This window comes from Rattus norvegicus, chromosome 10, assembly GCF_021556685.1.
Source record: "Rattus norvegicus strain SHRSP/BbbUtx chromosome 10, alternate assembly SHRSP_T2T, whole genome shotgun sequence".
NCBI lineage: Eukaryota > Metazoa > Chordata > Mammalia > Rodentia > Muridae > Rattus > Rattus norvegicus.
The window spans coordinates 97496950-97517894 of NC_141543.1; the positions used below are offsets into that span (position 1 = coordinate 97496950).

General features: G+C 50.3%; 2 protein-coding genes and 1 pseudogene across 3 annotated transcripts; 2 read left to right on the forward strand and 1 right to left on the reverse strand.

The window, feature by feature from the left end:
• The first annotated feature begins 338 nt into the window (after window positions 1–338).
• Window positions 339–6272, forward strand: Psmc5 (proteasome 26S subunit, ATPase 5). Its single transcript, NM_031149.1, has 12 exons — window positions 339–377; window positions 979–1050; window positions 3936–4005; window positions 4256–4353; window positions 4511–4567; window positions 4647–4877; window positions 5086–5212; window positions 5294–5484; window positions 5579–5677; window positions 5760–5870; window positions 5975–6061; window positions 6167–6272. The coding sequence occupies exons 1-12, from the start codon at window positions 354–356 to the stop codon at window positions 6218–6220; spliced, it is 1221 nt and encodes a 406-aa protein (NP_112411.1). The 5' UTR covers window positions 339–353; the 3' UTR covers window positions 6221–6272.
• Window positions 2802–2927, forward strand: LOC120095430 (small nucleolar RNA SNORA51; annotated as a pseudogene).
• A 54-nt stretch (window positions 6273–6326) lies between the features above and the next one.
• On the reverse strand, window positions 6327–15360 carry Smarcd2 (SWI/SNF related BAF chromatin remodeling complex subunit D2). 2 transcript variants are annotated; one of them, NM_031983.2, is made up of 13 exons: window positions 14887–15187; window positions 10396–10580; window positions 10221–10263; window positions 9974–10096; window positions 9623–9778; window positions 9132–9227; window positions 8902–9003; window positions 8385–8546; window positions 8127–8224; window positions 7855–7990; window positions 7582–7704; window positions 7344–7445; window positions 6327–7274 (listed from the first exon to the last, which is right to left on the reverse strand). In NM_031983.2, exons 1-13 carry the CDS (start codon window positions 15100–15102, stop codon window positions 7221–7223), a joined length of 1596 nt encoding a protein of 531 aa, NP_114189.1. In that variant the 5' UTR covers window positions 15103–15187; the 3' UTR covers window positions 6327–7220. The 2 variants fall into 2 exon arrangements, with proteins under 2 accessions (NP_114189.1, XP_087430785.1); XM_087574659.1 differs by having other exon boundaries at window positions 6334–7274; window positions 14827–15360.
• Window positions 15361–20945: the final 5585 nt, after the last annotated feature.

A 20945-nucleotide genomic window follows, 5' to 3' on the forward strand; every position in this document is an offset into this window, starting at 1 on the left:
CGTACTTCCGCTTCCGCTCGCGCTCCCTGTGTTCCTAGCGTCTTGATTTACGCCATTTTGAGTGTGGCCAAAAATTTTGTCAGCGTGTCTTGCAAGTTAAAAGTAGAGGCTAGGAAGTAGAGTACAATAACTACTCCCTAGACTCTAGGAAGCATCCGCCATAAGTTATATATCTCTTTACAAACCTACTAACCGCCAGTAGAGCCTGTAATAAAGCCAGTTATTGTCTCACCACACACCCCGCCCATTGACCCGGAACTGTTCTCGGTCGTGACCCAGGTCGCACGCTTTCGGCTCCGCGCCTGCGCAATAGGGTGACTTGGATGCCGGCGGTCCCTGCCGAAAGAGGGAAGATGGCGCTTGATGGGCCAGAGCAGGTAAGGATTCTGCCGCGGCGTCAGGGCGGCATCCAAGCCGAGTGTGGAGTGCACAAAATCTGAACTGAGGGGTGGCCACTAGCAAAAGGGTCGAGTGGATCAGGGGTGGGTGGACCACGTCAGACTTGACCCTGCCTGGAACTGGATCTGCTGTGTCAGCGCCACCCGCGGTAAGCAGGACAGGGCTGGGTAAAAACTGAATGAAGAGCTAGGCAAGCCGGAATGGCCTGGGTGGGACCTGGACTTGGTCCTTCTGTTCTGCCTTTGTCTGTAGTAGTTACACCTTGGGTTTGTATAGCTCTTGCCACAGAGCAAAGCGCTCTGTAAGTATATGGCCCCTTGAGCCTCCTAAAAGTCTTCGAAGGTAGGCGGTAATTGCATCCTTTTAGTGGATTCAAAAGTGAAGGGTTAGAACCAATAACTAAGCCTTTGCAGTTCAAACACACAGACCTCACCTATGGAGATAACCAGTTTCTGAGGAAAAGGGAATGATACTTTCCTGGCCTTGTTTCTTAAGCTATATGGTAAAGTGCCCTGAAAATACTTTGGCTTTATCCCTTAGTAGTTTACGTAACTGTTTAACAATTACACTTGTCTTCAGATGGAACTGGAAGAGGGGAAGGCAGGCAGTGGACTCCGTCAATATTATCTGTCCAAGATTGAAGAACTCCAGGTAAGTCCAGACACCAGAGGGAGCTTGAGAGCTAGCTGGTAGGTGCAGATTTCTCAACGTCCTTTTTCCACTGGGAGTGCAGCAAAGTGTTCTTTTCCAGTGTCGTTCTTGTAGCTCTTCAGTTGTTAATTTATTATGCATATGTGTATATGTGTGCTTTCGTAAGCTTATATGCATCATATGTATGCAGGTGCCTGCGCAGGGCAGAAGAGGGCAGTGGATCCCCTGAAACTTGAGTTACAGATAGTTATCTTTCCCAGGCACTTAGAGTGACAACTAAACCCAGGCCCTCTGCAAAAGCAGTAAACCCTGTTAACTGGTGAGCCGCCTCTCCAGCCCCTCCTCTGTGGTTAGGAAGTAACAAGCAGTGTAACGTATATTGGTAATCTCTTGGATGGGAATGGTATTTAGTTAGGATTTCTGTTTGCTCGCTCGCTCGCTTTTTCAGGCTTTTCATTTTATGTTGTGTTTGGGTGTTTTGCTTGCATCTATGTCTGTGCCAGAAGATGGTGTAGGATCCCTGGAAACGGAGTCACGGAAGGTTGTGAGCTGCCGTGTGGGTGCTGGGAATCCAGCCCAGGTTCTCCCGGAGCAGCCGGGACTCTCAACCACTTTTAACCATGTTTTAATGCTTATGCTTTGGTCTTTAGTGCTTCACCTTTCTCGGGTCTGAAATAAGGCGGAAGGATGGATGTTGTTGTCTGTCTTTTATTGTCTTGCCTTTGTCTTACTTTTGTTTATTTAATAGATTCTCATTGTGTAGCCCAGATGGGCTGGGATTCTCCAGCTCTCAGCCTCCTTAGGGTAGAAATTACAAGCCTGTGTCGTCGTGCCTACCTTTTAAAACTAACTGTTTTTTCTAATTTTATGTTTTGAAATCCTTATCACCACCACCCCTTCTATGGGTGTTCCTAAATACACAGACACGACCTGTTCAGTCTGTATAATGTTACCTGCATGTATGTGCTCACTGGGTACTGCATAACCACCCCTTCTATGGGTGTTCCTAAATACACAGACATGACCTGTTCAGTCTGTATAATGTTACCTGCATGTATGTGCTCACTGGGTACTGCATAACCAAACGGGGCGCTTCTTCCTTGTCTTCCTCTCAGCTTTCCTCAGGAGCCATAATTCTTTGTCTGGGGTTGAGGCCCCATGAGTGAACTTCTCCCTTCCATGTTAGCGTGTCCATTGGTGTCACCAGTGTTCAGGACTTGTCTAATTTAAGAATCCATGTCGATGAGACTTCATGAGTGTAGCATTTCTGACTCTTTTTTTTTTTTTAAGATTTACTTATTTTATATATGTGAGTACACTGTAGCTGTCTTCAGACACACCAGCAGAGGGCACCAGATCCCATTACAGATGGTTGTGAGCCACCATGTGGGTGCTGGGAATTGAACTCGGGACCTCTGGAAGAGCAGTCGGTGCTCTTAACCGCTGAGCCATCTCTTCAGCCCAATCTCTGACATTTCTAAGAAACAGTCTCCCAGCAAACCTTGTTTATCTGGCTCTTAGGATCTTTCTGCCCCCTCTTCCAAAATGACCTCTGAGCCCTGGGTTTAGGAGTTGCACTGTAGATGTCAGTTGGGACCAGCAATGCAGTCTCTTGACTTCTACGTTTTGGTCAGTTGTGGTTGTCTGTAATTGTCTCCATTTGTTGCCAAGAGAAGTTTCAAGAGAAGGGACTAGAACCGCATTTATCTGTAATAGACTGCAGTTACAGATTATGCAGACTTAGTAAAGTGGGCCTCCTTGTGCTTACCACAGGCTGTGTTCCTACACTGACTGTATGGAAACAGAGTAAACCTACCCTGTGTACTCCTCAGCCTAGGCCACCGTGCCTGGCCTGTATTGTGAATGGGGAAAAAAAGGTTTAGTAAAGTGATTGTAGGCTCTTCACAATCCATAACGTAACGAGCCCGGCATAGTTGACTATGTGTCTAGTACCGGGCTTTGTTTTCCTCCCTTTAAGCAGGCTGCAGTCCAGTTAGAGAACTGTTGGGTGCCACCATGGTAATTGTGGGTCATAAGCATCACAGCTGAGTAGAACTATCAGTTGGTTCCTCCTTGGAAGCTTGTGTGGCACCTTTGGCGACGAAACTGTGCTTTACTGCAGGAAGGAGGCAGGGAGGGGAGGGACCAAGGCTATGGGAATGTCCTATGTTTTAGGAGTCCCTTGGGTGACTGACCAACAACTCAAAAGGTGGCTTCTCAGACCTGCTGGGGTTTTATTAACTAGTCTTGAATGGGGCTTTATCAATCCGGCTGGGAACGTTGCATTTGACTCTGCATATCCACAGCTTACATGCATTGTGTATTGTGTAGACAATAAGACCTCGACGACTTTTTCAAACATCCTGTTTCACCCAGTTCTTTCCTCCCAGGTTTGTCTTCTTCCCACGCTCTCTAATTAAAGTTCCTTCCACTCTCGTTTTCCCCTACGAATCACTTAACCCCTCTTACACACATTCACACACGCACTTTCCTGTTTCTGCAGTCACTCCAGGCTATACACACATCGGAAGAAGACATGGAACTAGGAATTGACTTACTTTGATCTCACAGCAATTGGCTAGAACTCAAGCGTCTCACCTCAGGACCTGTCCACCATACCATGTTACCTCTCCAGAAGCCACTCCCATGAACAAACTGTAGATAGTTTCTCTCCATTAGATTTTGTTCTCCCTGGACCAGTAGTGGCGGGCCTTCTGTGATACCTGCTTGGGGCTCGTTAGGAAATCTTAAAGAGGTCAGGACAGGGCCCTCAGATACTGCTGGAGAAGCTGAAGGAGCAACTTAAACTGCCTGTAAGAATCTCAGCCGAGATCGTTTCCTGCAGGCTTTGACTGAGTAACGGGATTTGTCTCCTGTCTCCATAGTTGATTGTGAATGACAAGAGTCAGAACCTCCGGAGACTGCAGGCCCAGAGGAATGAGCTCAATGCAAAAGGTGAGGGAGAAGATGGAAGACTCCCTGTCGGTCTGCGGCAGGGTCTGGGCGTGCACTGCTCGGTCCTCAGCCCACAGTGATGCGCACTGTCCGGTTATGTGGCTGTTCCATGCACACCTTATCTAAGCCCTGGTGGAAGCCCCTTTCAAGTCTCAAGTCTTAAGTTCTTTGTTCCCTTCCAAGTGTTAATGGTCCTTAGGTGACTGATGTTTTTTAATGGTTTGGGGATTGTTGTTGTTGTTGTTGTTAGTTCGTCTGTTGCGGGAGGAACTGCAGCTGCTGCAGGAACAGGGCTCCTACGTTGGAGAAGTCGTGAGGGCCATGGATAAGAAAAAAGTGTTGGTCAAGGTAAAAGCAGCGTGACCCCTAGAGCCGGCTCCTGGCACTCCCTCCCTTTGTATGTAGCCTGAGTGTCCGATTACCCCAGAGCTTCCTTGTGTTAATCCTGGTTGGGATGGCTGTTTTGACAACTGAGGAAAATCACAAGCCCCCATTTCTTCTTCAGGTCCATCCTGAGGGCAAATTTGTTGTTGATGTGGACAAGAACATTGATATCAATGATGTGAGTGTGGCAGGTAATATTGTGGGCGGGGGAGCAGCACCACCACCCTACATCCTGAGACTCCCTCCCCTCCCTCCAGGTGACACCCAATTGTCGGGTGGCTCTAAGAAATGACAGCTACACTCTGCATAAGATCCTGCCTAACAAAGTGGACCCTTTGGTATCACTAATGATGGTGGAAAAGGTGCCAGACTCAACCTACGAGATGATTGGCGGGCTAGACAAGCAGATCAAGGAGATCAAAGAAGTGATTGAGCTGCCTGTGAAGCACCCTGAGCTCTTTGAAGCCCTGGGCATTGCACAGCCAAAGGTAACATCAGACTTAGCCAGCACTGGGTAGCCTTCCCCACTCAACAGCAGCAAGAGAGATTTCTGGAGCAGTAAGCTAGTTTGGATACACAGTCCAGAAAAGATACTGGCCTTCAGTTTTTATATTCCTCACCTCAAGCAAGGGATCCAATACAAAGCCCTCACAGAGCTGGCCTTTTTCCTAAGTGTAATGCATACTCTCCCTCTAGGGAGTCCTGCTATATGGACCCCCGGGCACTGGGAAGACGTTGTTGGCCCGGGCTGTGGCTCATCATACGGACTGTACCTTTATTCGTGTCTCTGGCTCTGAACTGGTACAGAAATTCATTGGGGAAGGTGACTATGGCTACAGGTGTGAGGGGTAAGGGGAAGGGTAGCGGGTGGGGTGTGCATGGCTCTAACGTCGGCCTTGCACAGGGGCAAGAATGGTGAGGGAGCTGTTTGTCATGGCCCGAGAACATGCTCCCTCCATCATCTTCATGGACGAGATCGACTCTATCGGTTCTTCACGGCTGGAGGGAGGCTCTGGAGGCGACAGTGAGGTACAGCGCACAATGCTGGAACTGCTCAACCAGCTGGATGGCTTTGAGGCCACTAAGAATATCAAGGTGAGATGGGATAAGCTTTCACAAGCCAGCTAACAGGGTGAGGCGGCATGCCGGCCTGAGAGAGTGTAGCTGATTCCTCTCCTCCTTTCCCCAGGTTATCATGGCTACTAATAGGATTGATATCCTGGACTCTGCCCTGCTTCGTCCTGGGAGGATTGACAGGAAAATTGAATTCCCACCTCCCAATGAGGAGGTCTGTGCTGGAGGTGCCTGGAGGAGCCCTGGCTGTGGAGACAGAGCAGGGCTTACGGCTTTCTTTCTTCTCTTGTCCCTAGGCCCGGCTGGACATTTTGAAAATCCACTCTCGGAAAATGAACTTGACCAGGGGGATCAACCTGAGGAAAATTGCTGAGTTGATGCCAGGAGCTTCAGGGGCTGAAGTGAAGGTAATTGGAGGCTTCAGGGAAACAGGGCAGTAGCAGGAAGCCCTAAGAGCCAACTCAGTCCTAAGGGGGTCAGCAGCAAGGCCTCAGCTTCTCTCCCTACCCAGGGCGTGTGCACAGAGGCCGGCATGTATGCTCTGCGGGAACGGCGTGTCCACGTTACTCAGGAGGACTTTGAGATGGCAGTAGCCAAGGTAAGTGCCTCACTTGTCTGCCTTTGCTGTGGTGGCTCTGGAGCAGGGGTTGCATAAATCCCTGCTCACACATGTACACGGGATCTCTTCTCCTTCCCTCTCCAGGTCATGCAAAAGGATAGTGAGAAAAACATGTCCATCAAGAAGCTTTGGAAGTGAGGGTGTGTCCTTTGTGTGGATCCCTCAAATAAAGGTCTGTGCGATAAACTCCAGAGCTCCAGTTTGTTAGTACGTGATTGCATTGTTCAATGACCAGGTCTGGGCACCACCAATAAACAAAAAGATTTATTTGGAATTTTCCAAGTTTGCCAGAAGTGGCATTTGCCAAGCCTTAGGCCCACCCTCTTTAAGACCAACTGCAAAAGGTAACAACAGATCTCCAGCTTTCCCCTTCCCCTGCAGAGTGCACGCACACACGTACGCCCCTTCTTTAGCTGGGTTAGAGAGCTGGCACATTCCCACCCTCAGGAGGTTCCACCTCCCCCTGCTCAATCAGCTATGGGTGGGCAGCCCCATGGCATCCAGGAGATGATGGCGGCTGCAGCCGCTTGCATAGATTAAGAAAAGAAAATAAGGAAGGAGGCACCAAGTGGGCTCCCTGAAAAACCCCGTTACCTCTGTACAAAAAAGTGGCTCCCACATAGAAAAACCTGCTCCCCAAATAGTGCAAATACCCAAAGAGAAGGACAACCAGCAGCAAGGCTGGGCTTGTAGGAATGGCAAAGAACTTTGGTTGAGAAAGGCCAGGAAGAGTCTGGGCTGGGCCTCCTCTTCCTTGCCCAGCTCCCCAAAGCCAGCTCTGACACTGGCCCTAGGGTGGAGCCTGTAAACATGCAAACCCAGCAGCCTTTGGTTCGGAAATGTCTGTTACAAAGTTAAAAGCACAGCCTCCAGCAGTCCTACCTGGGCCTGCCTGCAGGGGGCTGAGGCAGCACGTTGCAAACCTAATTAAAGCCAGCGCTAAAAGGTAAGTAATAAGGCTTTGGGGACCAAGCAGTGAGGACTCTAAAACTACACTTATGAAACTAAAGCTGGGGAGTAGAGGGTGACAGGAGATACACCTCACTCCATCCTGTATGTCTGCAGCCCCAGCCATGACCACGAGGTGGTCTCCTGCCAGGTTCCAGGGCAGGGAAGGAAGGAAGCAATCCCTGAGCAGTTAGGTCAGGCGAATTCCCAGCACCTGTTCCAGTTCCTGCCTTCGCTGCTGCACCTGAAGAAGACAGAGCATGTCTCAGGCTTCAGCTTCTCAAGAAAAGGAGGCAAAAAGGCAAAGCCTCACCTTGGCAAAGATGTGCCTCCCAACTGCTTCCTGAGCCCAGGGCTGGTGGTAGAAAGCAGCTCGTCTCTCCTCCTCAGGGTTTCCAATCACATCTGTGATGATCTATAAAGAGCAAGGGGGAAGGTGTGGCATAGTTCCCACCCCTGCCTCAGTCAGTCTACCTGGGACATGGGGTAGAAAAAAAAAATTCCCCCCAGTGTGTCACATGGGATTTCCTTCAAAACCAGGAAGTGTCTACCTTGAGGTCTCGGCGTTGGGAGCGGAGCCATTCCTGGATGAAGTCCTGGGGCTCGGTGCTGAAGCTGAGCATGAAGTCCCTCTGGGTCTTCAGCTGGTTGATGGACTCAATGGTCTCATGGATCTGAGAAGAGGAGCCTGTGTCAAATGTGCTCCTGCCCTGGGGTCTGTTCTCACATCTCGGACCAGAGGACTAAGCCCAAGGTCATGCCAGTGTGCTGGGTGAAAGTGACAGACAGCTCACCCTCACTGTGGCCTGCCCCAGAGGACTCACCTTGACATCAAGAGAGGCAATCTCCTGCTGGTTGGTGGTAGAGGCCAGGAAGTTACTCATCTGGGCCTTCAGGGGGTCATCAACCTCTACGTCGATGTCATAACAGGCTGTCTTCTTCTGGTCATTAGGGTCCACGCTGCGGGCAGCACAGGACATGGGAAAGCATGGGCAAGCGTGACTATGTACATCCCAACCACCAAGCCTAGCCATGAGGAAGGAAGGGTTCGGGGTGAATTGTTTGCCAAGAGCCACCTCATGTCTCTTCTACTTACCTAATGACATGGTTAATAACAATGGGGTCTGGATGCTGCAGCAGCCCAGCCAGCTTCATGGGGATCTCGGAGAAACGGAGCCGGCCACAGCTGAAGATCTGGAAAGAGCATCCAAAGCAGGTGATGCCCGAAGGCCTGGGGAGGCCGACTCTCCCAGGGCCCGCACACGGCAGTCAAAGATGACTGAGCACTAGGGTTTCAGAGCTGATGAGCCGAGGGTTGGGTTGAGAGAACGAGAAGCAGGTAACGGCAGCTGACCTGGCGGAAGTAGCGGTTGCAGTTGATGTACTCCCGCTCATGCCCATCCTGCAGCTGGTTGTGTTTGATGTAAAGCCACAGCGCCTGCATGATGGCAGCTCTCGTCTGTGTGTGCACTCCCAGCAACCTCGCCAGGCGGGGGTCCAGTTTATACTGAGGTGGCTGGGAATGGACAGAGGGAGTCAGGAAAGGCTCTTGTGCAGAAACAGAATATGAAGGAGTTAGAACAGAGGTTCTCAACTTCCCTAATGCTGCAACCCTTTAATATAGCTCCTCGTGTTGTGGTGACCTGCTCCCATAAAATCGCTTTTCTTACTACTTCATTAACTGTAGTTTTGATACTGTTATGAATCATAATGTGTCCCAGTGGTCTTAGGTGACCCCTGTGAAATGGTCACTTGATACCACACCCCCAAAGGATCATGACCCGCAGGTTGAGAACAGCTGAGTTAAAGGATCCTATACCCTTCCTTGCATGAAGCCTGTGACCCTCTCTGTGACCCTGAGCAACTGTCACCTGATGATCCAGCATGAGCAGAAGGGTGCACTTGACATTGAGATCTCCTGGCCGTTTCACCTGAAAGCCATCTGTTTCCTGAGTGGTGGGCATCCGATGCCACTGTCAGGCAAGAGAACGCAGAGTTCATCGCTAGCAGATGGGCTACAGCACTCTGCCAGCAGCACACTGATGTCATGCGCTGTACCCCCTGACAGCTTGTCCCTCCCAGACTCTAGAACCACTCTTACCTCCACCAGATGGTTGTCAGGCCCATACAGCTCCTTGTCCAACTCGATAACAAGGCTCTTAAAGAATGAGGAGAACTTCCTCTTCTGTTTGCTAGGCTGAGAGGAAAGAGCTATGTAAGACGAGTGTGCTGCTGAATTTATTCATCAGAAGAAACGAGTCGGCATCAATGTGTGGGCAAAGTGGCAGGAAAAGGGCTCTTCATGAACCCCACTGCCAGCCAATCAGGGAGTGAATCCAAGACCCTTGACTGCCATCTACAGGAAAGTTGTAGTGCAGTAACTACAGATGTTCACTCTGGACCAGTATATTATGTGTGAGGTCCAGGCTTTGATCCCCAGCACAGAAACAACAACCCCACCAGCAAGTCTAACCTCTAACTGGGTAGATCTACCCTTTCCCTAGGCTCGGACTTCATAAAGACGCTCATGTCTGTCCATGGTCTAAGTTCACACACGCCTTCTCCCTCCCAATACCTCTTTTCCCAACTCACATCATCCAGAAGTTTTCCCTCTACTCGAAGCTCCCAGGAGGCCACCTTGTCTGCTGCTGGGGTTCCCCCAGGGGTCCCTGCAGTTCCTGAATTATCACCATCTGCCTTGCTGGGACTGAATGTATTGGAAATATAGATCCGAAGTTTTCGCTTTTGCTAAAGAGGAAGAAGAGGCAGGACTGAGTGAGTAGCCATTTGTAGCAAGACACCACCTCAACGCATGCGAAACTGAGTGCGCTCTAGTGGATGGATGGCTCCCTGTGTGAGAAGTACTGCTCAAGCCCAAGCTCTTCCCTGGAAAACAAGGCCAGGGAGGAAAAATAGTTTGGGAGAACTTGGGGTAGTATATACCGTCAGAGGCTTCTTGATGGCCTCTTGGATCTCCATCCGCTTGCGAGCGATGGTCTGGTCCAGCTTCCTCTCGAAAGCTAAAAGATCCATGTATGCCTGAGACTCTGGGACAAGCTCCCGGATCTGCAGGTTGAGAAATCCAATGGCTTGCTTCACCAGCTCTACTTCTAACACTCTCCCTCCTTGCTCACTCCAGGACCCCCACCCTGGCCAGCCAGACCTGGGCAGGCCTCCGTAACACACTTACTCGCTGAGGTAGAACCTTATCTGCCATCTTCCTCCTCTTTAACCTAGTAGGAAAACAGAAACCCATTTAAGAATTTAACAGTCCAAACTCACTATCTTCAAAACCCTCTCCCAAATTGCCAAGAGTCTCCTTGTGGTCAAGGTTACCACCAGAGACGAGACAGGCAAGGTCTTACCCTCGGCGCTGGGCAGGCATCGGGGGCTGGGCCTGAGGCACAAGCAGGCGTTTTCGGAATGGATCCATCATGGTAGGTGGCATGCCAGGTCGAAGTGGAGCAGCTGTGCCAAATGGGGAACCAGCCGGAGGTCCCACCTGCAAGCCAGCCATGGGCATCCTACTTCCTGGGGACATGCCAGGTCGCTGGGGAAAGTGGAACAGTGGAGGGGCACAGGTCAGTGGGAGAGCCCTACGAGGTCCATAGCCCATACCCTCCATCTCCCTCTCACACGGGGAGACCAGGAACAAAGGGGAACAGGCGCCTGAGCCCAGCGTGTAAACCACACCTGCCCCGCCCCTGCAACCGCCCTGGCAGCCGTGCCAACAAATGAGGCAGCCGGAGTCCATGGGCGGGAGGAGAGTGCCTCTTGCAGAAGGCAGGACCTGGGGAATTTTTTTGTACTTATCAACACCTTTCCAGCTCCAATATGCTATGTCCTGCACCCTGGGATCGGCCAGCTTCAAGGTATTTATAGAGTCCCTAGATAGCCCCTAGACACCCCTTCTTCCTTTCCCCATCCTGAAGGAAAAACATTACTCGGGAGACCAGAGGCAATGCATAGCAACAGCAACCAGGGGAGTCCGGGAGGATGTAAACAGCCTGTGCCTGGTGGCATGACGGGAAGAAAGGCAGTAGGGATGGCAAACCATTAGGCAGCAGCACCTCAGGTGAGCAGTATAATGTATGGCTTGGCTATGTCACAACTTGTGGGGATGGCCTCAGGAGAGTATAGACACCATCTGGTCACCATATGGCCCCTACAAAACCTGAACCCGTTGTTGCCCCCCCCCATTGCCATGCCCCTATCTCTATGTCAAAAGACCCTCAAAAAGGGAAATTATGGTTCTTGGGTGGCCTATGGGAATGAGAACAGCAAACATCTGGCCTCTGCCCATGGTCTCGGCACCACCTGGCAGCCAGGCTGCTGCTGGTCCGACTTAACCCTAGCCAGCCCAAACTGCAGACTAAGACTGTCTGGGATGGAAGGACACAGAGTCACAGCAACAATCTGGGTGACACGAGTAGCTTCTTGACTTCCCATCCAAGGCCCAGTTTTCCAACCTTTCTGGGAGCCCTCCACCTCCCAGCTCCATGCACATAGCTGCTGCCTGAAAGGCCTGTTTGGCAGCTCTGCCTTGCACACACTGTCCCTGGCAGCTTCACAGGCCTGGCCCCCGGGGCCCAGGTTATGCAATCAATCAGTACAACCAGACAACCAGGCCAGCCTGGGTGGAGATTCATACCAAGTTAAAGGCCCACCCCCTAACCCCCACACCCAAGCATCCTGAAGATGAGTCTCTGCGACTTCTTCATCTGGCACTAAGGAGTCAGACTCATGACCAGTAGCAGAGGGAGGGGAAGAAACACGACCCAGAGACAAGGGAAAGGGGATAGGAGCAGAGCAAGGATACAGTGGCAATTGAGGAGTTAAAAGTGGGAGACCCTGGGACCTTGGGAGTCCTGCCACAAGTCTCTCCTCATCAGGAAGAAATTCATCAAAGCTGTTGAAAGGCAGAAGACAGCCTGTTTCTCTGCTCTAATAAGCCAGAGCCAGAGATTATAGAAGGGGGGAGGGGACAAAAGAAAAGCCTCAGGTGGCCGAAGCTCTAAGACCCCATCATCACCCAGACTTGAGGGTTCCCTAGAGTTACTGCAGATATATCTGAGGCGCTCTGGTCCCCCAAAAGCTCTCCACCAAGGTTCATAAAGCCTATAGCACTGCTGAGCCCTCCAGGAAATCCCCCCGCAAGGCAGCCCAGGCAGGCCTGGAATAGGCCCCACCCAGACATCTGTTCCCCACTTCTGGGGCTTGGGCTTCAGTCCCCTGGCTCACCCGCAGCCTCAGGGGAAGGCTGCTCACAATTCAAGTCCTAGTTTCTTCTTGTCGAGCTCTACACCTGGGCTTTGAAGAGCTGAGTAACTCCGACTTAAAAACAAAACAAAGTCACTGAAACAGAGTCTCAGCCTCTCGGCCAGCCTGCCCCACCACAGAGTACGAGGCCTGCTTAAGTCCCCAGGACTCCGGAATGCAGTAACTTCCACTTGGTCAAGCACCAAGCCCACCCTCTAGGCTAAATTTTATAACCACCAAGAAGATAAGGGAAGTAGGCTAGACCTCATCCTGCCAGCTCTGGGCTAAGAATCTAGGGCTCAAGTAAGCATGTTCTGCTCTCCCGAAAAGTCTGTAGCTGGGATCCTGCTAAGAGCTGCTTGAACCTCAGAGCCTCATTTGGAGGCCAGACCCTGGCCCTATGAACAGAGGGTACTTTAAACTCTGAGCTGAGTGAAGCCGGCAATAATGCACACTAGGCTTTCTGTTTTGGTTTTGATCGTGGTACTTTAAACCCTTCAGGCTGATTGTTCTCCAAAACTAGAAAAACCCTCTAGAGGTAAATGAGCTATCAATTTATGTCAGCAGCCTTCCCATGCCCAGCCTGAGCACACACATCCTTGCCCTTCCTGCTCACCCCCAAGAGCTCTAACCAGGAGGAGCCCCTTTGTCCTCAGACCCCAAGCCTTTCTGGAAGATGGACACCTGGAAGGGATGGGAAAAAGCAAGCAGGGTCTCCTTCAAACTCAACCCATGTTAATGGGGTTCTCCTTCCTCCTTTCCCTGTCCTTCAGAGGAGGAAAAGGAGGAGGGGAGGAAGACAAAGAGGAGGAGGAAGAGGTAACAAGATGCCAGACTCAAGGCCATCTCCTTTCTCACAACTTAGCCACAGCTATCCAGCTGGCCAGCCTGGCCTCAGCATAGGCCCAAGGTCACTCTCTACAAAGCATGCAGGAATCCATCTTCCCGTCTTCACAGGAACTTTCCCAAGGGTACTTCTCTGTCAGCTGCATGCCAAGGGGACTGGTCTACATAATTAGTTGCAGGACAGCCAGGGCTCAGAAAACTAACCAAACCAGATATCCCCAGTGTCTGTAGGAAGCTACCAGATCAGTTCTAAGCAAGCAAGACCAAGGGCTGGAATAACTGATGTCAGTACTCATCGGTGAGACACAAGGTCCATTAATCTCCAAAGAAAGCAACATGGGAAAGATAAACCCCAGAGAGTATCCTTGGGACCAAGTCTATCCCTGTTCATACCCAAACTCGTCATTTTCTTTTGAGATAGAAAGAGAAGCGAAGTGGGTCACTTATCCCAACCCTCAGTTAGGTATCTCCTCAGGAATCTGACTCCTGGGTATAATATGCATGCTCCATGAAGATCTATTTCTGAGACGTCTACCTGAGACACCAGCAGAGGACAGAGTAAGCTACACCTTCGGACCTTCGTGACTGCAGTCCCAGCACTTGAGAGGCAGAAAGAGTTCAAGGCCAGCTTTGGCTACACAGCCTAGACTATATGGGACCCTGTATCAAAAAGCAAGGACCAAAAGTGACAAGGATGTGGGAAAGGATGGACACAGTCCCAGGCACTCTGGGAAAGGTGCAGTTCACTGATAGCAATGATCTGCCTCGTGCAAAGCCTGCCCGGGGTTCCACCCGGTGCAGGCTCAGCACCGAAAGGAAAAGCAAAATGAAACTCCCAAATATCCCGGAGCAACTTGAACCAGAGCCCTGGGGTATGAGGAGGAGCCCCACATACAGAGTCCCGCTGGGTGAGTTCCCAGTGCACTGACCACAGGATCTTGTCTCTGCTTGTCAACGACCTTTGACGCAGCAACCTGAGACTGCTCTCTTCCCAGACAGAAGGGTCTTGAAGTACCCTATGCAACCCAAGACCAGCAGGACTCCACAAAGCCTCCCTGCTCCTCCAAACTTAACTACTGGACACTGACATCAGGAAGAATGCCCAGTACAGAGGATATCTAGATGGGTCTGTTAATGCGATCGGGCTTTCTTCAGACCTGGCCATCGCTATCTCTAATCTATCCTGGGAGTATCTGGGCTCCCTCCCTTTGGTCTCCCATTTCGTAGGAAGCCAGGCTTCAACTTGAGCAGCTGGGAGCCATCACAGATATACTAACTCTCTGCCAGTTCCCAACTAGGAAAAAAAACAAAAAACAAAACAGCCAAGGCAGAGATGCAGTGGGACCGACTCCAAAGAAAGAGTAGCCCTGTTTTCTCACTAACGACCCTCTTCCAAAATTTCCTCACCACATCCCGGGTCACTCCCTCACCTCTACTCCGGGACCTGCCTTACACTTTTCAACCTGATTGCCCACAATTCTCTAAATCCCACGAAGCCTCCATCTCTAAGTTACTCAATGCCAAGAACTCCCGGGACTCTTCTAACTGCTTAAGTCCTCCACCGCAAAGGGCTTTCACCCTTTCCCCAACATTGCCTCCAACCCCTAGCCACTAACCAAAGGACTCTGGCCTGCCTGCCACCAGCCCTCTACAGTTCCTCCTGCAGTGTCCCCTGGGCGGCCCGTCCTCACCTGAGGCCCCTGGGAGACCAACCCAGCGCCCTCGAGGCGCCGCCCGCCTGCCTTCCTCACCTGGTACTGCGCCGCGGGGCCCGCGGGGCCCATGGGGCGGAAGGCAGCGGCCCCCGGTACCCCCATGCCTCCAGAAGGCCCCGGGCCCCTGAGCGCCGGGTTGGGCAGCATTCCGGGTCCCGCAGGCGGAGGCGGCGCACCGAGGGCCGCGGCAACGGCGCCGCCGCCGGGGCTCAGCGGGGGCAGCGGGAACCCGCCCGCGCCACGGCCCGACATCACTCTGTCCCGTCCCGCGGTGCAGCGATCCGGCCTCTCGTCTCCGTGTTGAGTCCGCTCCGCGAGCTCTGTTCCGCGATCCGGGACTTTCCGATTTTATTACCGGGTTCCGGGATCTTCTATTCCAAGTTCGCAAGTTCTTCCCAGCCCAGCTTTAGGATCCGCAGCCCCTCTGACTCCGCTCCTGCCAGGGATACTCCAGATCCAGGATGTGCTGCAAGCCCGCAGGCCTCTCCCGGCCTCCGGAGGTTTGATCGCGGGAGTCCAGTTACCCAGAGGCGGTTACGAACTCCCAGCCCCGCCCAACCCAGGCCTCGGCAGGCCCCGCCCCTGCCCGGCAGCCCAATCGAGAGTGCGTCTTTAAATCCCGCCCTCGCGAGACCCGCCTCAAACAAGCACCGCCCATAACTGACGGCCTCAGAGCCCCGCCCTCTGGGACCGCCTTTTCCCGGAGGAGCGGGAGCGGAAGCTGCACGCGGAAGCGCTGAGAGAGGCGCGGGGTCAGAGTTCGAAGGTCACGTAGGGCCGTCACCATGGTTAGGTGTTTGCCGCTTACTCCGGAGGACTACTGTCTCAGCGAAATGTCCGACATAGCCCTCCAAAACAGTCAATTCCGCGTCTCCAGGCCTTAAAAATAAGCGATCCGGGGCTGGGGATTTAGCTCAGTGGTAGAGCGCTTACCTAGGAAGCGCAAGGCCCTGGGTTCGGTCCCCAGCTCCGAAAAAAAGAACCAAAAAAAAAAAAAAAAATAAGCGATCCGCGGCGGAATGGCCGCCAAAAACTTTTTAAGAGCCTATCTCAGGGCCTGAGGAGCCAGGCCAGTAGTACAAGGCGTTCACCTTCCAGGACCCCACACCCACCCACCCATATTGATTGCTGAGCGCTTCCAAGGACATGGGCGACCCCAGATATGACCTAGCTGGGTTAAAGCTTGACTTGGTCCAGCTCAGAGTACTTACCGCACTAACTTTTCTGTGCCTTTAAGGAAGCCTGGTAATTTACTCCGCAGAAAATGTTTTTAGGTGAAGGGATTTCGCATGCTGAGAGAACTCCAGGTAGTGAAATAAGTTTTATCCAGTTTGTATAGGACCTAGTTTTTGAAAAGTTGAGAACCTTTTCAGAAACTCCTGGCTTCAGCTATGTTATAGACCTACCCCTCTGCTAATGTGGTACCTCCTCACTCACGGTATACAATCAGTGCTACTTAACTTCACTAGGCACTGAAAATCCTCAGAATCGGGTTGGGGGATGTAGCTCAGGTTATAGAGTGCTTGCCTAGCATACATAAAACCCCGGGCTTGAACCCCAGACTGCATAAACTGTCTGGTGGTACACGCCAAAAATCCCAGCACACAGGAGGAGGCAGGTGGGCCAGAAGTTCAGGGTCGTTCTCAGCTACACCTCCAGCCGATTCTACAGGAGACCCTATATCAAAAGAAATCTGAGCTTTTTGTTAAAATGTGGTTTATGATTCAATGAAATGGCAGGGTTCAAGATTCTGTATTTCTCTTTTGGTTCTTTGAGACAGGGTTTCTTTGTGTAGCCCTGGATGTCCTAGAACTAGGTCTGTAGACCAGGCTGGCCTCAAACTCACAGAAATCCACCTGCCTCTGCCTCTGCCTCTGCCTCCCAAGTGCTGAGATTAAAGGCATGTGCCAACACTGCCTGGCTTCATAGACCACATTTTAAGTAGACTGGGCAGAGACTTTTTCATAATAAAAATCCTTCACTTTGTATTCCCAACGAAATGATTATATATATATATATATATATATATATATATATATATATGTGTGTGTGTGTGTGTGTGTGTGTGTATGTATGTATATATATAATGTTTATGTTATATATATGTTGTATGTTATATATGTTATATGTTTTTTTTTTGTTTTTTTGGGTTTTTTTGGTTCTTTTTTTCGGAGCTGGGGACCGAACCCAGGGCCTTGCGCTTCCTAGGTAAGCGCTCTACCACTGAGCTAAATCCCCAGCCTGTTATATGTTTATATATATTTTATATATATATATATATATATATATATATATATATATATATATATAATGTGTGTGTGTGTGTGTGTGTGTGTGTGTGTGTGTGTGTGTGTGTGTGTGTGTATTCCCTCCCATCCCTGCTGGGAAAGGTAGAAAATGAACGTCCATCTCAGCCCTTTGTAACTGCACAAGCTCTCGGAGAAGAGTGGTGAAGAGTCAGGCTCCTCTGGGAACTTATTTCAAGGATCCCTGCCAGCCTTGTCCTTTACTCTGGCACTGTATTTAAATATAAACCACCAGTCTTCCTGGTCCTGTAGAAAACCTCAACAGTGGGGGAAAAGGCAGGTTAGCATTGCAACTGACAGGCCAACCCAAGCTCTAAGGTAACACATTACTTTTAAGAAATAAATCCAAAGGGACAAGTTCCAGCATGGGCCCCCGTAGTTCCTTGGTTAACTGTTTGGTGGGCCTAATGGTGGCCTTTTAGAGTCTACAAAAGAAAACAAGATAGCTCAGTGTGTTGCCTAGAGCAGACCTGCAAAGGATCATTCCTCAGCACAGAAGACCCTGAGAAGGCCAGAATTTCAGGGAAAGCAACATGGAGAGTCAGGTCACAGTGGAGGTATTTTCGGAGATGCTGGCACTGCTGATCCAACCTCTTTCAGCTGGAGCATCCAGGCAGCTGAAGGATGGATGCATCTGCCACAAGGATGTGGTGGTGAAGGTAGGCCCAGGGCACTAGCTAGACAGAGGAGCAAACAGTCTTAGCTAGCAGGAAAGAAATAGATGCTCTACTAAAGACAGAAAGGTCCTGAGCATCTTGTACCCATCCCTGATGAACTACTAAAAAAGACGATATAAAAACATTTCCCCTCTCAGAAAACGTTCCCCAAAAACTTGATCCTCGGAGTAGTGCTATTGGGAGGGAGTGAAGCTTTTGATAGGTCCTTAAGATCATAGGGTGTGACGTGGTCTTCAAAGGGAATTGTGGGACTCCAGCCCCTTCTTCCTCTTTGCTCCTTGGCTCTTTATGGAAGTGGTCTTGTTCTGCTACACACCGCCACCATGCTGTGTTGTCCTGTCACGGGCCTAAGGTAATAGGGCTAGTAGAATATGGACTTTAACTTCTAAACTGGGCCAAACAGACCTTTTCTTATAGCGCTCCCTGTGACAGACTAAAATAAAGGTATCTGTAAGTGGGATGGAGAGATGATTTGGTGGCTAAGCACACTGCTCTTGCACAGGACTCAAGTCCCAGCACTCACATCAGGTGCCTCAGAACAACTTCAGTCCCAGGGGAATATGACACCTTCCTCTGCCTTTGTTAGATACCACATTTATGTTCAGAAACACACAGGCACATATATACAGAATTTTAGAAATATAAAAGTATCCACAAGATACCATAGAGAAACCAGAAACCTTTTAATGGATGGAGGGATCAATAAAGACTTCTGAGCTGGGACCAGCCTGGTCTACAGAGCAAATTCCAGGACAGCCAAGGCTGCACAGAGAAACCCTGTCTCGGAAAAAAAAAAAAAAAAAAAAAAAAAAAACCAACCAAACAAACAAATGAATAGAGTTCTGAGTGGAGGGTATGACGTGGATGAGAATCAAGTCAGTGTCACTGAATCACCAAGCATAAAACCAAAGCTCTTCTGTGATCACTGTCTTTACATACTTTACATACATGGTCTAACAGGTGAACGATCTAAAGTTGAGAGTCTGCAGGTGGAGGAAGCAGAAGCTGGTGTAAAGACGTGAGATTAGGTCCTAGGAGTTCAGCTTCCTAGCCCACAAGAAACTTCAGTTCTTTAATTTGTTTCTGGGTTTGCAGTGACAAAGGATTGGCAAAGAGGCGCTTACGGAGTTTGGAAAGGCTCTTTTGGAAGGAAAAAACGACTTGCAGTGTTTACAGCTTTGCTTGGGTTTGGCCATCACAGCGCTTGCCAGATGTTTCCTTCTACTTTCTAAGCTAGGGTGTCGTATCTGTAAGGCCTCTTTGCTCTGGACTGGGGCTGTAACCAGGTCAGCAGCGTTCTTGCCAAGCATGGGTGGAGCCCTACGTTCCATCCCTAGCACACATAAATCTGGGTGTGGTCCGGCATGCCCGTTATCTCAGCACTTGGGAGGGGAAGGCAGGAGAAGCGCAAGTTTAATTTTGTTATTGGCGACACTGTGCATAAGATCCAGTCTCCAAAAAATGGGGGAGGGGCTCCTTTGCTCAAAGAGCATGACAGCTAAGCATGAGTGTACCGGCCAGTGAATCTCCTGCAGGGTCAGCCAAGTCTGACTTGCTGTTGTGTAGAGCCAAGGCTTGCTGTTATGTTTTCCTTATGTCCTGTAACAGCATCAGTGTTTGACAATGGAGAATCGGATAACACGCATGAAACAGTGTTGCACTGTCATTAAAAAGGATGCTGCAGGGATGGGACTCAGAACTCAAGGCTGCTTTCTGATTGTATTGGTTACTTTTTCCGGATAATGTGACAAAATGTGATGACCAAAGCAATTTAGAAAAGAAAGCAAACTGGGTATGGCGGTGCAGGCTTTTGGTCTGAGCACTCAGGAGACAGCTCTGTGAGCTCAAGGCCTGCCTGGTCTATGAAGCAGTTCCAGGACAGCCAAGACTGTTACACAAAGAAACCATGTCTTAAAAACAAACAAATGAACAAATAAACAAACATGACTGGAGAGATGGCTCAGTGGTTGCTCTTCCAGAGGTCCTGAGTTCAATTCCCAGCACCTATATGGTGGCTCACAACCATCTGTAATGAGATCCAATGCCCTCTTCTGGTTGTGTCTGAAGATAGCTACAGTGTACTCATAAATAAAAAAATAAATGAATTTTTTTTTCCGGAGCTGGGAACCGAACCCAGGGCCTTGCGCTCGCTAGGCAAGCGCTCTATCGCTGAGCTAAATCCCCAACCCCCAATAAATGAATTTTTAAAAACAAACAAAACCATTTTAATTTGCCTTATGATTTGGAAGGGTTAGAGCCCATGATGGGGGTAAAAGGTGTGGTGAGGACAGCTTAACGCGGTATCTACAGTCATCTTCCACCCCCACCCCTCAGCATTCTGAATTACTGAATTCTGTGTTTTACCAAATCTTTCCTAGATCCTCAGCATATGTCTTCCACCCTGTCCAACTGGCTTCCCTGCATGGACCACCCTAGCCAATCCTCCTTGGCATCACCACCACCACCACCACCACCACCACCACCACCACCACCAGAAAGCAAATCAGAACACTTCCACCCACTAACCCAAGTGCCCTCAGTTATATATTCATCAGGGGACTTCAGAATGTGGCTCTCCGGGCTTCTCAGAACTGTCTCAGGAACTCTGAGCTGAGTTTGAGATAGGAGAGTAGAACGAGGCACTTCCACCTTCCCCTCCATCCCGACTTCGCAAGCAGCTCTGCTTTGTATCGAGTGACCGCAGACTTTCCTGTAAAGCGCTCCACCGCTCTACATAGTCTAAAAACCGATAACTTTTGGAAAAGCCCGTCTAAACCGCTTAGTGTGGCATGGTTTTTACTTTACTATCTGTCCCCACCTAGCAATAGCCCAAGTATCAAGGGATGAACTTGTATTTATATTTCTCTTGCCACCAGCTCCCACAAGCAAGGGTTATGGGTCTGCACCACCAAGCCTCGCTCAGTAGCGACTGTCCAGAGTCAAATCCGCACTCCCTTAGAAGCAGGAGATGGCTTCTCAGCTCTTTTAATCATTTTAAGCTACTTAGCCACGCTTCTCCTCTCAGCCAATCCTATTGAGAGGCTGAGTGAGCGTCACGAGTTTCTGGGCAGATCAGGGGACTTCTCGGCGCAGCACTGGCGCACAGCGCCAC

Bases quoted from the DNA above. Each gene is read 5' to 3' on its own strand.
- Psmc5 (NM_031149.1), top strand. From the start codon at position 354: ATGGCGCTTGATGGGCCAGAGCAG. The intron at 4,878-5,085 runs GTAACATCAGAC...CTCTCCCTCTAG, and splicing joins TGGGCATTGCACAGCCAAAG to GGAGTCCTGCTATATGGACC. The intron at 5,678-5,759 runs GTCTGTGCTGGA...TCTTGTCCCTAG, and splicing joins TCCCACCTCCCAATGAGGAG to GCCCGGCTGGACATTTTGAA.
- Smarcd2 (XM_087574659.1), bottom strand. From the start codon at position 15,102: ATGTCGGGCCGTGGCGCGGGCGGGTTCCCGCTGCCCCCGCTGAGCCCC. The intron at 7,705-7,854 runs GTGAGTCCTCTG...TCCTCTTCTCAG, and splicing joins TTGCCTCTCTTGATGTCAAG to ATCCATGAGACCATTGAGTC. The intron at 7,275-7,343 runs GTGAGGCTTTGC...TGTCTTCTTCAG, and splicing joins GGAGGCACATCTTTGCCAAG to GTGCAGCAGCGAAGGCAGGA.